Source organism: Ostrinia nubilalis, chromosome 2 (genome assembly GCF_963855985.1).
Source record: "Ostrinia nubilalis chromosome 2, ilOstNubi1.1, whole genome shotgun sequence".
NCBI lineage: Eukaryota > Metazoa > Arthropoda > Insecta > Lepidoptera > Crambidae > Ostrinia > Ostrinia nubilalis.
Window position 1 is genome coordinate 2,253,122 of NC_087089.1, and position 16,611 is coordinate 2,269,732.

At 36.7% G+C, this 16,611-nt stretch overlaps 1 protein-coding gene across 1 annotated transcript in view; it reads left to right on the top strand.

Moving 5' to 3' along the window:
• Positions 1-16,611, top strand: part of LOC135079879 (titin) — a 104,377-nt gene that overhangs the window by 65,455 nt on the left and 22,311 nt on the right. The window contains exon 4 of the mRNA XM_063974521.1: positions 13,466-13,604. Within this exon, the coding sequence (XP_063830591.1) occupies positions 13,473-13,604 (132 nt within the window). The 5' untranslated portion in view covers positions 13,466-13,472. The remainder of the gene's footprint in view (positions 1-13,465; positions 13,605-16,611) is intronic.

The window sequence follows — 16,611 nt, forward strand, 5'->3', positions numbered from 1 at the left end:
AGTTCAAGGTAAAATTATTCATTCGAAAGTAAAAAGATTTGCACGACTCGTTTGCATACGAGTAGTATCGAATATTTCATATTCGAGTGCTTCAACAATCGGTCTCCAGACAGTAATAGAGTCAGACGATCTGATTAACGGAAAGTTACTTTTGTAAGTGTTGTTTTCCTTTTTATACAGCCAGTGTGTTGCTGATTCGAATGGATTCGATATACTATATTATTCGATCTTATATTATGATACTGTGTTGCTTAAGTTCTGTGGTTGCAGTTCTATACAATAATAAATTACATTAGTCTAAATCTGTTAATTGCTGAATATAAGTCTAATACCCACAAAAATGCGAATAAAGTCACGTCATACGTTCATCGAGTGGATAAACAACTCGACTGTATGTACACGAGTACATGCAAGTACCAGTTTACCTTTCAGAAAATTATTTCTACGGGTAATATTACAGAAAATCTGAACCTGAATCTGTGTCATCCAAAAGTGTGAGATTCTGGTAAGAGTCAATTTCATCTGTTCCTAAAAGTTTCATATCGTTATCTGACAGATAACTTCCCAATAAGCTCTCAGGGACTTTGTCAACTAGTGACAAAACAGGCTCTGTGACAGACTGAAACCCAGACGGGTAAATCTGCGTCAAAAACTAGTGTTTACAAACTCGTACGTCACCAAAGAACTGGCTCTGACTCGGGCACCAAACAATCAAGTGGCATTACAAAAACCTTGCATCTCAATACTCGAATATGGATGCACCAACTCACGCGCTTCTGTGCTTTAAATCATGAACTTTAATGCCTTGATTTAAGGTGCATCTATGCGTTTAAAGGCAGCACAGCAAGTGTGGCATATGATGTAATGGTGGTCGACCTTATCCATTCTTTTTTGGTGGCAACTGCTTTCACTTTTTGCGAGAGACACGTTTCTGTAAGGAGCACTTGCTTGTGCCATATTGGTGGTGCGAAGTATGAATAAGCATGTAAAGGTATTTCCATAAAATTCCCATCGGAAGCTGTCGGCAGTTTTTTGAAAAAACTTAGGTTTGAGTTTTTCTCGATTTGGGAATAGCTTTATTTGTAAGACTGGTCTATTCGCATTCTGTATTAGGGTACGTTTTGAGTTGAAGGTAAAATAAGGGAACGTAGAGCTTACCAATTATACTACATTGTCTAAAACTGGATTTACTCGTATTTTGGTACTAATTGTTCCCGCGACTTCGTAATATAGTTCTGAAAATAGTTTGAATAATATTTCCCTTTTTTGCAACATTTTTCTTTACTGCTCCACCCCCATTGGGTTCCTTCCTCGATAAATGGGCTATCCAACACAATAATATTTTTTCAATAGTTCCTGACATTTATCACGTTCAAGCAAACAAATTCTTCAGCTTTATAATATTGGTTATAGAAGTTTTTAGAATTTAATTCATGTCTGAGATGTATGAGCAAAATTACCTATACACTGGGACAGTTACGAGCTGATTTTGGAGTTTATTTAGGTACATTTTAGTAGTTCATTGGCTAACTTAAAAACCAATGTTCCATTTGATTCCGAATAGCATAGCACAGACTGTTTATTACTGGTTCCTATCTCTCATAGCTCTACCATTACTGTTACGTTCCGATTAACCTAATAAAATCTGATACTAGTCTTGCAAATACTGCAGGAACAAAGCAAAGATAAATATCAGACATTCCTCAACCAGCTGCTATCAGGAACAATCAAAATGGCCACCTGAACAGTGTCACAACCAACCTACTTACAATTAGTGCATTTGCACAACTGTACGACCTACCTGAAAAGACTCGTTGGCATGACCAATCGACTCTGAACTCTACCACCTTCAGCCTAAGATACATGAGATTTTCCGATTCCAGATTAAGTTATTAACAAAGGATTTTAAGCTTCAAAGTAGTGGTAATAAAATCTAGAATGGTTTGATGGGGTGAACCCAACTGTTTAAACTCGACAGTCGTCCTTGCGCGCCGGCCTACATTCAACAATGGGAGATGGCCAATAAGACACACAGAGTGATTAACCTCACCGATATGCAGCATCAAGCTGTATAGTTGTTGCAAAATAGCTTTTAACACAACCTCAGAAGATGCTAGTGTTTAGTTTGACGTGCAGTTGACCGTATTTGGGAGAGAGCATTGTTGAGCAGGTCACGTATTTATTCTGTGCAAATAGCTTCTAATACATAAAGAAAGAGTAGACACATTCTTTATAATATTCGGATCTGGATAGGATTTTAAAAAATCTTTCCCCAAAGAATACTCGTACAAGGTTAAATCCCTCAGGTACCTAAATTAACGTATAGATTCTTTAAAGTTGCACAGGGTACCTACACAAATAGTATTTTAAGTTATAGTATAGGACTATCCATAGAGGAATTATAAATTAGACTTTCCCACCTCTCGTTCCCACCGCTGCAACTCCTGTGTAGCCAGGATCTACAGCTTGACCGCCAGTAAAAACCCAACCAGTGACTTTTAAGTTATACTCGTTGAATATACAATTATTTATACATATTAAATTATGCATCTCTGCTTATTAAATAGAAATTGAATTTCCATATAGAGTTCATGTAAATAATAATAACAGTAATCGCAACAAATCTGCTAATTTACATCTAAGGAAAACAAGAAAATAATAACTTTCACCGTTATTACCGTGTTCTTGAATTAATGAGAACATGCAAGATCGAGATGTGTTGAATATGGATTTTCTTGTTAGTTAACTTTTAAAACTAGTATTTTTGGATTTGAATATGATTATCATCATAACGTTCATTCTTTGAAATCAACTGCAGGAGCACGATCATATAATTTAACAGAGGCAAATGAAGGATTTGGTCTACACTCCCCACTCTGGTCAGACGGGTGGAGAAGTCTCATAGACTAAGAGCTAGTGAACGCCAGAAGCAGACCTATGTCATTTTATAAAAGCTGAATGAATGTTGGTGCATCATGAAGTTTGGGTCATCCTTCAGCCACCCTCAAAAGATTGTCTGGCAAGGAGTTAGATCTGTCAAAACTGTCTGACCGATGAGGACGAGCCCACCATGGCCCAAACTCCATGATGCACCAACATTCTAACCTATATTGGGAGCATACGCTGGCAAACTTTCAGCTTTTATAAAATGACGTAGGTCTGTCGTTCACCAGCTCTTAGTCTATCATGTTCACATACGAGTATTTGACCCTTGTCGTATCTTACGACCTTCACGAAAAGAGTGGGAGCGCTTCTGTTCTGTCAAAACCACAAGGAACAAACCAACCCCCATTTATCACGGAAAATATTGAAATTTGGGTGCATTTTTCGAAATTACTTCTACTTGTATTAGTAATCCAATTTGAAAAATGGTGTGATACAATATTTTCCTTGTAATCTAAAAGATGGCAAGATGCTGTAACTAAAACCCAATAAAAGCTCATAATAAATAATATCTTGAAGTTCAAAGCTCGATATGCAACTTTAATGACTACTCCAAAACTTACTCCTACATATTACGAAAGCTTTTATACTTAACACACTCACAAAACAGGCATTTTGAACTCTGTTATTTATGCGTTAAAGTACAAATTCTCGAGGCAGGGAAGTTTTAATAAGGTCCGATGACGGAATGTTAGAAATGGTCGTAATAAATGAATCGCCATACAAATCCGGTCTGCTAAAGGTGGTTATACACTAGAGCATTTACTTGTAACAGAACAACGAGCCACTCTATGATCGGTTCTAGTGTATCACCTTTTCGCCGTTTTGTTTCAACCTAACTAATTGTACAAACCAACGAGCGTATTGGTGTAAAATATCGTTAAGCCATCGGGCGATGCACATTTCAACAAGAGTGAACGCAAGGTACAACGAAGTGTTACGGGTAAATGTACACTCACTGTGATCATAACGCTGAAAAGAGCACGGAGCATTCGCGGGAACGCTACATTACATGAAAATATTTTGGAAACTGAGCTTTTATCTATAATAGCTGTGCCCGCGACTTCGTACGCGTGAAAACCCGTTTTCGAAACATTTTTCATTTTTGCTCTGCACCTATTACTCGTAGCGTGATGGTATATAGCCTTCCTCGATAAATGGGCTATCTAGATTTTTCAAATCGGACCGGTAGTTCCTGAGATTAGCGCGTTCACGTAAACAAACAAACAAACAAACTCTTCAGCTTTATAATATTAGTAAAGATGTACCATTTGTAAGAACGTTAGGTACATTACATAGAAGTGCTCGAGAAAGTGCTCTAGTATATATCCACCTTAAGGCTAGGAGTAGGGGATATTTATGGCTCTGGCTAGTTAATCCTTTCCGGACTTTGTTACAAAGTAGATTTCATATTTATTACGTAACATTCTTATTGTTATGGGATACTTACTAGTTGCTGTAGTGACTTTACGTGCATGGCAATAAGTAGTTCTTCTATTAGATCTGATGAAAAGCCATCAGACTGGTGATCTACTTGCTTTTTTGGCAAAGGTTGATTTCCTTGTAAGAGCCTCATTAAATATTGTGTCATTTCCAAAAGAGGCTGCTTCTTCTAATAAAACTATCTAAGGCCCGGTTTTTTGATTCGTAGTTAAAATAACCAATGGTCAAATTTGACAGATGTCAAATGACAAGTGGTTAAATAGGAAAAAATGTTTTTCGAACAATGGTTAGTTTGACTTTTAGTAAATTTTTTAACTATTTGTTTACATTTTGTTAATATTTAACCATTAGTGCAAAATTTAACAATTAGTTATTTTAACTAAGAATCAAAAAACTGGGCCTAAGAGTACAAGGTATTGAGCCCACAAAAAGTTTATATCGAGCTGAAACCACAAAAAGCTTTGAACGAGCTTTTTCATTAACAAAGAAAGAGACCGCTATTATAGTGATTAGATTGCCTACATTGCGCTTATCAAAATTTTCGTTGTGCGATGTGCAATCCAGATTAACTAGGTATTTTTATCTATTTAAAAATTGTACCTTACTGGACATTTGAAATTTTGTAGAACATTATTTATGGGTATTTTTTGCCAAAATATAAAGTATTTTGGCAAAAAATACCCATAGTACAAGCTTTGCTTAGTTTGGGACTAGAAGCGCAGTGTAAAATGTCCAAAGATATTTATTTATATTTATTTATTTATTTATTTATTTTATTTTTTAAATTACTTTAATGAAATTAATTACTTTAAAAGTGTAAAATATCGTAAGCGGATGTCAGTTATTTATAATTATATAATTTTAATGCCGATTGCACTGCATTGGTTTCAAGTGGGCGCTTGGATATGGTTCGACTCCGTCATAAGGCTTTTTATAGCCTAAGGCTGCGGCTTGGTCACGAGCGGGCGCTTTAGCGGGTTGATTTATCGCCGAGTGGGTGTCGTCGCCCGCTAACTAACCATAGCGCATAGCCTCTAGAATATAAACTATGTAATATTCGTGGCAGATTCTATTGCGTAATCGATGTGCTATCGTCCGTATTCACAAACGATGCTTGTTTAAGTGAAGCAGCAAATCGAACGCACAGTGTTGGATAGAGCTCTGTGATTGGTTCGTATGTCCACCCTGTGCGTTCACGCTCACTGTAAGACCTCATAGTAATGTTTGTGAATACGGGCGTAAGTCTATTTCTACAGTCTACATTTTTAGAGCATTGGTAAAGGATTTTTTTTTGAAAATAGCACTTATTGCAATTATGTAAGTTGTCACAGTGTTTCCCTTGATGTGCGTCGCGCTTTATAGAATAAAAATCTCTAGATTTCTCACAATATTATTTTCATAGAAAAAAATACTAACTTTATCCGTGCAGTCAAAAAACAAACATCCTGCTTTTCGAATCCAAAAAACTCCTTTGGGATCTTCAAATTAAGGGATACATATTACGAAGAAACGCATTTGAAGCCGTTCCATAGTGTATCATTATGAAGGAACTTTTTTGAGGAGAGCAGTCATCATTCTCCCATCAGTGCAAATATGGCTAATTTTAGCAAGGGAGCCGAATTATAATGGTTTTTGTAGTAAAATTGATGTAATGCATGCTTTGTAACAAGGATGTATGTAATTGGAGCAAAATTTTGAAGACTTTGAAACGACTTACTATTTGAATGCGAGGTTAGATTTTACATGATTTTATATCATAAAGAATTTGTATTCTTTATGATTCATTATACTATGATTTGCGTACGATTACAGAAGGTCGAATTCTGGGTATGATCATGTCTGTGGGTGGACACCGAATGTCAATGGAATCCCTTGCCATCGTGACGTTACAAGTCCGTTTGATGTTTAAAAACGAATAGGTGGACAGCTGCAAGAGCCACCATACATATGGGTTTTGCATCCACAGTGTAGGTATATGCTCCTAGTACATGGCCCGTGTGAGGAAACGATGTAGTTACATTGCGATCTTGTGATACCGTGAAATCGCCGAACAATGAAGTAAGACTGTGAGAAGAGGCTCTGAAGTCACCGCACGTTTCCTGATTAACACTAAATACTCGTAATTAAATATACATTATTTTTTTGCAAGAAAACTGGTACTATGTACTAATGTACATAAGAAATGAAACTTCAGGGTTTAAAGTAACGTACAATTTAATATTCCCAAGCTGGTATGCAAATGAAACCATGAAAACCAGAGTCGTTGTCTCCGTCACCGTGGGCCACGGCAATAAATGTTGAGTGGGGTCCCGTTGCAGTGGGTATCATAGCGAGTACCTACTCTGAGCACTACTCATTTTATTCTTGTTTTTGTTTTTCTTTATCATTATTACCTATGTGCCACTCCACTGTTATGTCTATAATGCATGTAATGTTTCTTTCTTCCTTTCAAAATATATGGTTAACATTATACATTATATCACTAGAATCAAGTTTGGAGTTTCGTTTCATACAGGCATTGGATATCAAAATCGCCTCTCGCCCCGCCTCACTCTCGCGCCGATACCACATCGATACGGCCGCAAAAAACATCCAAATGTCATTCCGAAATGCATTTAACTGCCAAATTTATGGATGAATAAAACCCTGGCTCCGCAGGGTCCTTGAACCTCGCTGGTTTGAATTTGTCCATTTTTTATCTCGAGACAACCATCAAACGTATACTTTCCAGTTTTGGAAACGAACTTTGGTTTTTTGGCGGAGTTATAAATCGCATCGTGACTTTTTCGTTTTGTCATAGATAAAGTGGTTTTCCTAAAATGAGCCTTAAATGTTTTAAAATTAAAGTTCCCGCTAGAGTCCGCTAGAGAACTTAAAAAATTACAAATGAATTTTCTATGTTTCGTATTATTCTTGTTTTGTTTTATAGCCAGTTGTCATTAAACCAGTCACTTTATGGGGCAGGCTACGCAGTCTACGAGGGCTCTACACTTCTTTGTACAGGGTGCAATTGATCTCTTGGCATCCTTTTCAATATGAGAAAAATCCAATGACTTAAAATGCCATGAGTAGAGACAAAAAATATCATGAGTAGAGTCTTATTTAAAAGGATGCCAACGATTTAAATTTCACCCTGTAGCGTCTGCTTAAAGTTCTTAGCGGTATAAAGACATAACTTAAAAACACAACAGCAGTAAGTAACCGATTCAGCGCATTAATAAATTAAATACTACGGTTATGGTATGAATGTAAAATAAATTATGAATATTATGCGGTAATGCCACGGATATGTTATGGCATAACTGTCCAGAGAAACAGTGGGTAATATATGGATGTGTCTTGAAACAAACGTGCACCTGCATTTTTTATATGTATAATAATAATGTATACGTGTGCGTGCATATTGCATAGTAAATCTGTGATAGTTTGGTGCTTAGGAAAATAAACTAGTGAATCATATTTTTTTGAAACGATGATTCTAGTATTAATCTTTGCATAAGAATAACTACAACTACTACAAGCCTGTGATTAGTTTTTATTTGAGTTAACTCTACTTCAGGAAAATTTAGTTTTGAGCTGGATTTTATACTACGAGCCTTAAAAATGTCCTGAATTGGATATTTTTATTTTTCGTAAAATAACCTATTATAAATGTATGATTTTTAAATGGTCAAAAGATATTATCAAATGCACAGTGCAAAAAAGCAGGCATTGCAAAACTAGTGTGATAATTTAAGAACAAAAATATCAGATCTTAGCTGTACGGGATCGTTCTTTAGCAGGAATGTTTTTAAATAGCTGTTCATCTAACACATATTCCACTCTTGCATGCGATTTCTGAGTAACGAGAATTATTTATAAGTCTCACTTTTTTGTTCTTCCAACAGAACAGTTAACTCTTGTGTTAATTCTTCAAAACAAGGCACATGTTGAATAATTACAAAGCCAATGCAGTTTACCTTTAGTCAAGCCATTTATAGAAACATTGACTCGCAAACCCGACTAGACGAACTGGTATATTTGATTTAATTAACACATTTATAAACCGCTGGCAGAACTGGCTCTCCCACGGAATTGTACATGTAAAGCGAGCCTTATTTGTGTAAAAAAATCTTTAAAATACACTGTTTTCTGCTTGTAACCATGTATTAGGTGCTTTGACCTTTTCGGTTTTTTTTCTGTTTACTCGTAACAGTTGACACTGCGATCTGTTGAGAAACTTTTGTGTGCTCTAAGAGAGAGTTTTTCCATGCATTTAGGTATAGCAATAGGAAACTGGAAATCGTTGGGGTAATACTATATGAGGTGGACGTCCTGTGGCTGATAATGATGATGTTAATGATTAGGAAAATATAAAATGACTTTTTGTCAACCCAATTGACTATCTATTGATTTAAAAGCAACCGAAAATCTATTTTTTTTTTTTTTTTTTTATGTGATACGAGGCAAACGAGCAGACGGATCACCTGATGGTAAGCAATAATGTATTTACAAATTACTAAGTAACCTAATACTAAGTAAACATATATATTTTTTTTAATGAAAGTTATTTATTAAATTTAGAAATTAAGTGTTTTAGGGAAATTGCGTCATGAAATAAATTAGCTAAAACTAATAAATTACTCTAAAAATGGCAGCAATAATTCCTTCAAATGAAGTAATGTTTATCAATTTTTTTTCACAAAAGAATTACTTAGCTCAAATCTTTTTTCTTACATAAGCCTACTAATGCTAATGAAAAACAATCAATGCCATAAATGATTTATGAAATAAAATCAGGTAAGCGACGGCCTTACTAATAACGTGAAATAAAATTAATTAAACGCCACATCAACAAACTACAGAATTTATTGGGTAATTAAAACATCGCATGTTTGTTAAATATTATCGCTTTCGTTATTAATATTCAATTGAGGTTTACGGTATTGTATGAGCTTACTTTTATTTGAAATGTTTGGATTTTGTCTTGATTTATCGATATGTAGTTCGTTTTATGGATCGATTTTTGGCCCACTCACGAAAAACCAGACCGCCGATTAATTAATATTTTTCTTTTTATCGCGTATTTACACAGGCTTTTGAAAGATAGAAAGAAAAAAAAGAACACCAACAAAACTAAATTACCAACACACTTCTGAAGAATAAAGGTGACGTTTCAGACCAAGGACTGAAGACAGGCGACAGATTCAGGGACTGACTGTTACTGGCCCTGTATGAGTGATACAATCTAAGTTAAAAAATCTACGCATTTTTATGCGACTTGCCTTGCGTCTTATGGGTCTTAAATTCGCGGAAAATAGTTTTTATAGCTAGCAAATTCCTTTTTGTGCTCTTTTTGTTGCCCCCTAAGTCGTGATGCCTTAAGAAATAGCTTAATTTGCTTAATGGGTTAATCTGGTTTGGTGGTAAGTTTTGACCACGCCCCACTTTTGTATAACTCTAGATTTAGTCGGAAAATTTATGATTGAAAGCTTTCTGTTGTGTCTTTTCATATAAAAAAATTTAGCTGCATTCTCAGGACCTCTGTCGTCAGTCCGCTTCCCTTGCATACGCACACGCATTGTAGTCAATGCTAATACCTTATTAATATTCAACGACAGATGGAGCCACTTTATGCTGGCATGCTAATCGAACTATAAACCACACTGTACGACCGTGTAGCAGCTAATGATCCTTATATTTGTTGCAATTTATGCCGTAACTGCTGTAATAACTTGGGTTATTAGTTATGGGTACTGTAATTGCTGGTACTGGTACACCTACGGCAGCCTTCAGCTGTTTAGAGGTGTCAGGTGGTGCCTTTGTACAGCTATAGGCTGACGTGGGTTGGATGAGAGAGATATCAAGTTGTTGTTTTCCTGTAATAGCTTTTGTCTATCTACTATCTCTATCTTTTGTATCTATCTTTTGTATTTCTATAGTAAAAATTATTAAGGATTGAAGCGTGCTTTACACTACAGTGCCTGTAAAAAGAAACCTAAGAAACGACTTAAAACATACTAAAATGAAAAGTAACTCTCTCTATAATAAATTATTTTACGTTACCACGAGTTATTCTTGGCTGCCTATTTCTATACAGAAAAGAGCTTGTTTAGGGAAGAAACAAGTCGGATATATTATTTTATTACGGTTCTTTTCAAAAATAAAAATGACTATGAATTAAACCTTTTAACATCTCAGACAGATAAGAATGTTTAATTGTCCATTAAAAAGGATATTAGCAGACAGACAGATATTTCGTCAAGGCAAGGAATCGACGCGTGCGCAACCTCTCACCGAGCAAGGCCGCATAACACCCACAGAATATGTGTCATAGCGACCAGTATTGATACTATTGGTTCAGTGGAGTTATTTTAGTGCACAAAGCGTTTTAAACTAGTTACTCAGCATTTTTCTAGTTGTTGTCTAGTACCCATAGTACAAGCTTTGCTTAGTTTGGGACTAGAGGCGCAGTGTAAAATGTCCAAGGATATTTATTTATTATTATTTATTTATTTTTAAGTTAAGCCAGTAAATCTTTCGTAGCTCCGACTCATAGAGTCTACTCAAATTTTTGCTTTGCTAACATACGAGTAATAGCACTTAGGCTAAGTTGCACCACCTAACTTTGACGGTAACTATGACGATAACTGGTGCTTTTTGTATGGAGTTTGACAGAATTTTGACGTTTGTCAAAGTTAAAATAAGATGGTGCAACCTATCTCTCTTTTTTTTTTAATCAACAGGTCAATTAATCTCCACTGTAAGAGCACGAACCTCTGTAGTTTACCAAAAGCTGGCTAGATTAGTTAGGGGTATCTTCTATTCTTCCTTACTCTTTTTTTTTTTTTTTTTTTTTTTTTATGCTACACAAGGCAGGTATTTGACCGCAATCGCACCTGGTGTTAAGTGAGATGCATTTACCATGGGCGACGCACGGATGGGGGAAGGAAAAAGTAACCGAGGAGGTGTTCACACTATTATGTCTCGGCCAATTTCTTGCATAGTGTACTTGCACCATAATGCTTGATTAAAATCGTCATTTCGGTAAAATCACGTGCAATAATGCCGACCGATTAAGCATATTTTCTTCGCGTTTCTTGGATTTCATTCGGACTAATGCGTTCGTTACTTGGAATCGTACAAGCGACTCTTAAATATCATTTTTGTGAGGCAAAAAATCTTCATACATTTGTCTGGTGTATATTTATTGTGAATAAACCGCCAATTGAGATGTACGAATACACTTTACGACTCAATCAGTGGGCAATTACATTTTGTATCAAGAGTTTTGATATCATTGTGTGGTGGCTACAAATTTAGTGTTAGGTGGGATATATGACGCAATCTGTTGAGGTGTTTTCTATTTGAAATTCTAAAAAATAATGCTGATGTTGATCAGTCCAGGATATGACATAGGTAGGTCTAAACTTACTTCAACTTTAACAAATACATCCAAATGGATCGAAATCATATTTAATATGAAGCAAGCAAATGTAAGCACTCGTAGCAATTTTTCTACAAAAAATATAGTTGGACTAGCGGCCGCCCGCGAATTTCGGGAATTCCTTTCTTAGTGCACCTCTACGGTACCTAAGCTACGTCCCTTCCAAATTTCAAGTGCCTACGTTTAGCCGTTTAGGCTGTGCGTTGATCTGTCAGTCAGTCAGTCAGTTTCTCCTTTTATATATTTAGATGTACTTTTGACTGTACCTAAACTCCTAATCCCTTCTTTCATGTTTTCCCATAGGTTCTTATTTCCGGTTCGGGCTATTTTCCAACGAAGTACAAACATGTATTGGGCCTTATTCCTTACGAGTCAAGTCAAGATTATGAAAACGGTTGTGTGGACCCCCTAGTAGAGGGAAACATTGGCAGTGCGAGAAATGTAGAGAAAAAAATAATTGAACACTTGTGAACTCGTCCAGAGCGCATTAAACTTAGTTTAAGATAATTCAGGAGTCGAACCTTGGGCGTTCGCAAAAAGGAAATAACTCAGCATATCGGAGCAGGTACCGACCGACCGTTTTTCATTTTGTGACTTTTTTAATCGATTTCGATTGTGTATAATTTGAATGATTTTTCTTTGGGTTTTTATTCGTCGTTTATGTTTTGAATATGGTTTAAGTAGTTAGTAGGAAAGTTTAAGTAGTATGAGTAATAGTTGCCCTTATAAATAGTGTGAAACCTAGTGGTCGGAGATCAGGACTCTGTCAATCTGGAGTTCCTGGGTTTGATTTCCACGTGAGACGAATTTTAACACTGCGTGTACCCTGTTTGTTTCTTGCTTGGTAGGGTTGCAGGCTTAAATCAACTTTATTATCCGAAATGGCATAAAATTCCATGCTACAGAGAGCACGTTAGAGGCCCAATTGAGCCATGTGAAACGCCTATGGTGGTTATAGGGTATAACAACAGGGTTACATTTTCGGTAGTCACTACACATACTACAGAAGAAGTAAGTAGTTAGATGAAGATAAATATCTTACTTTTATCACCTAGTTGCTACGGTGGTTATACCCAGGAGCCAAGTACTAGAATGTGTTCTAAGTTTTCACTTTAGATTTCTACGACGTTTTCACTGATTTCTACCGAGTTATGTTATTGCTACTTTCGTTTGACAAGTATTGGATAGATACGATTTTTATCGGAACTTTTTATCTTAAAAATAACTTTCAAGAACGAAGATTTACCTTTCATAAAAATTTAAAACAGGATAACATAGAGAGAAGATGTCTCCATAATCATCATCATCTTTCAGGCACATGATGCCCACTGCTGAACATAAGTCTCTCCCAATGATTTACAGATTGGTCGGTTGGCAGGAACCTGCTTCCAGCGCTTTGTTTCAACCTTTATGAGGTCATCTGTCCACCTCTTTCCGTAATAATAATGTTGGTTTTCTTCTAGATGAGCTGAGCCCTATCGACCTCTTTTTGATTTAGCACAAACAGTAGTTTCTGGTTTCTTTAGTATTGTCTAGATATAATTATAAGACATCGATTTGTAAAGCACATTTAATATTCTATACAAATAAAGAAATTTTTGACTTTGACTTTTGATTTTGACAACAAAATTAATCCTAGTTTTCCTATTCCAGAACAGAGATGGCGCTGATATGGTGCGTGCTGGCGTGCGCGGTGGCGTGCGCGCGCGCGCAGTCCAACTACGACTCGCAGGCCAACAACATCGAGTACCAGGGCGAAGGCCTGCCCGAGCAGACCGTGCTGGATGGGAAAGTATGTATTATCGTGTCTTTTCAACTTAGTATTTATTTCAGTCAGTTTTGAGTGATGTGCAATAAAAAGCAGACATCAAAAGAAAACCTAACTTACGAAATCTAACTCTGAAAACAAAACTTCTGGAAAACTACCTTTCAGAAACCTAACCTTCGAAAACCGAACTCCAAAAACTGTTGAAAACCATTCGAAAACCTAACTTCTCTCTTTGAAAATGTAACATTGCGCGCGCAGTCAACTACGACTCGCAGGCCAAAAAATCAAGTATACCAGAGAGAGGGCCTGCCTGAGCAGACCGTGCTGGATGGGAAAGTATGTACATATTGAAGACCGCCTAAATTCCGTTTATTAGTTTTATTTTTCTATGGTGTAAACAGTAGATATCTAAGCAAAACCTAACTTTGAATGCATGTATTTATCTATTCGAAAAATTAACTTTCAAAACCTAATTCTGAAAACGTGTTTAAACTTTCCAAGCTTTCGAAAACCTAACTTCCAAACCCTAAAGAAACTTACGAGTGTCTTTCGAAAACTTTACTTCCAAAACCTAACTTTGAAAACCTAACCTTGAAAACCTAACTTTCCAAAACCTAACTGTCGAAAACCTAAATTCCAAATTCAATTCACATCAAAATAGGTACATATTGCGTTGAACAATTTACAAAAATACATTACATTCTATTTCGATTAACATGTCATTTTCAAAAAAAATAAAACCCAAAACCTAACTATCGAAATCCTACCTTGCGAAAACCTAACTTCCAAAACCTAACTATCAAAAACTTAACTTGTAATGTGCAACTGAAAAATATGAAAATCTATTATTTGTCGTTTTAAAATGAAGCTTTTTAGCCAAGTGCGCCAGAAGGAGGATTATTCTCCTACTACATAGCTTTCTACCGCTAACAGCAATCCAATCGCTTTGTTTCAAAAGTAACTTTAGACGAATTGGAAGTGGACTGACCGGAGAGCACAATAAATAGTATTTACCGATCACGTAAGTGGGTTAACCACAATATGCCGTACTGTGGCGCCGTTTGCGGGAGACTTGTTGTTTTTGCACGGGCACATCAAGCTTTATTGTGCTATCTTATTCAGCTGTAATAGGTGCGATTTTACAACAGAATTGTATAGTATATTGTGAGATTTATTTGTTTGTTTACCAGCTAATTTATAAAGTCTAGTAAAGTCAATGACAGCTCGTTAACGATAGTTGACGGCTGCTTGGCCTAGTGACTCACGTATTGGATACTAAAAGCAGCTGTTAGCAAGTTCGATTCTTGCGAGAGACAAATTAAGATAGTAAGGAGGATTTATACCCGAAGTCATGGAAGTTTACGCATTTGAAATATTTTTATAGAGAGTGTTTTATACACTTTAATCGTAAAATAAAGACAACATAAAATTATAGATGGGATGGAAATGGGTAGGGCACATAGTACGCAGAACTGACGGACGATGGGGCAGCAAGGTTCTAGAGTGGAGGTCACGTATCGGAAAACGCAGCGTGGGACGTCCACCCACAAGGTGAACCTACGACCTGATAAAGTTAGCAGGAAGGCGCTGGATGCAGCTACCAACCGTGCGATGTGGAAGTCACTGGGGGAAGCCTATGTTTAACTGCTAAACGTCCTGTGGCTGAAATGATGATGATGCAGAAAATTATAGAGCCATATAAAATAAACAATAATCGATTACCATACATTGTAAAGCCTCATTCCAACTAATAATCTATAATTTGCTCAATGCTCAGTAAACATAACAAGTGTGGTAGGTTCTGTGTTACAATGTAGAGACGATTGCAGTGGTCAGATATATTGTTATGGGTTTCCGAACAACCACTGCTATGATGGATTTCGCTATTACGTATAGATAGCCTGTGGACCTGGTGGTGGGTTCCATTGTCACACGGGATTATACCGGCAACTTTTGTAACTTTGGCCAGTTTTCTTGATTAATAATAAAGTTTTAGATAAGCTATGTAGAGAATGAGTGATCACTAGTCATCGGTACCTAGTGGTTGGTGTACTTTTTAATCCAGTCAACTTGTCAAAAAAGTCTTAAGGTTTTGGAATTTTGGTCATTTAAACATTTAAAAACGGAGATCCGTTCTAAAGTGTAAGCAAAACCCATATTATGCATTTTTTGACGAATAATTTATAAAATTAGATAATGTGCAGCAATTTGAATAATGGTGTGTTGCCAGTGATGGTGTATGGCTCTGAGACGTGGTCGCTTACTATGGGCCTCATAAGAAGGCTCAAGGTCACCCAAAGAGCGATGGAGCGTGCTATGCTCGGAGTTTCCCTGCGTGATCGAATCAGAAATGAGGAGATCCGTAGGAGAACCAGAGTGACTGACATAGCCCGCAGAATCGCTAAAATCAAGTGGCAGTGGGCGGGGCTCGTGGCGACCACGAGCTGGAAGACGTAGCGTGGGCAGGCCTCCCACTAGGTGGACCGACGATCTGGTGAAGGTCGCGGGATGTACCTGGATGCAAGCGGCGCAGGACCGGTCTTTGTGGAAATCCTTGGGGGAGGCCTTTGTCCAGCAGTGGACGTCTTTCGGCTGAAACGAACGAACGAACGAATTTGAATAAAGCACACAATATTTTTTAAAAATTTTAGTCAATGGAAACATGCAGAGATAGTAGACCTCGCAGCCAATAATTAGCAATATAGATTTATTGCTGCGTTTGGTATGCCGAGCTGTGTAGACGGACGATTACCTTTATTGCCGCTTAAATACTTCATTCACAATAATTGCTTGCCTATTTTAATGTCCCGTCCAACGATATTATGCACTTATTTATGGAGATTCCTCTCACATTTATCAATTACTAAAATTGTTGTGATGCTTGGCATTTTACAACGCATTTAGCGAGAGAACATTTTTAAACCGATCCATATTTAATTACGAGTAATGCGTGGTAATAGTGCTGGCTGCATAAAATTATTGCTGCGCCAAGAAAAAGTAAATTAAAAAATAATTTGAACGTCAAAAGGCG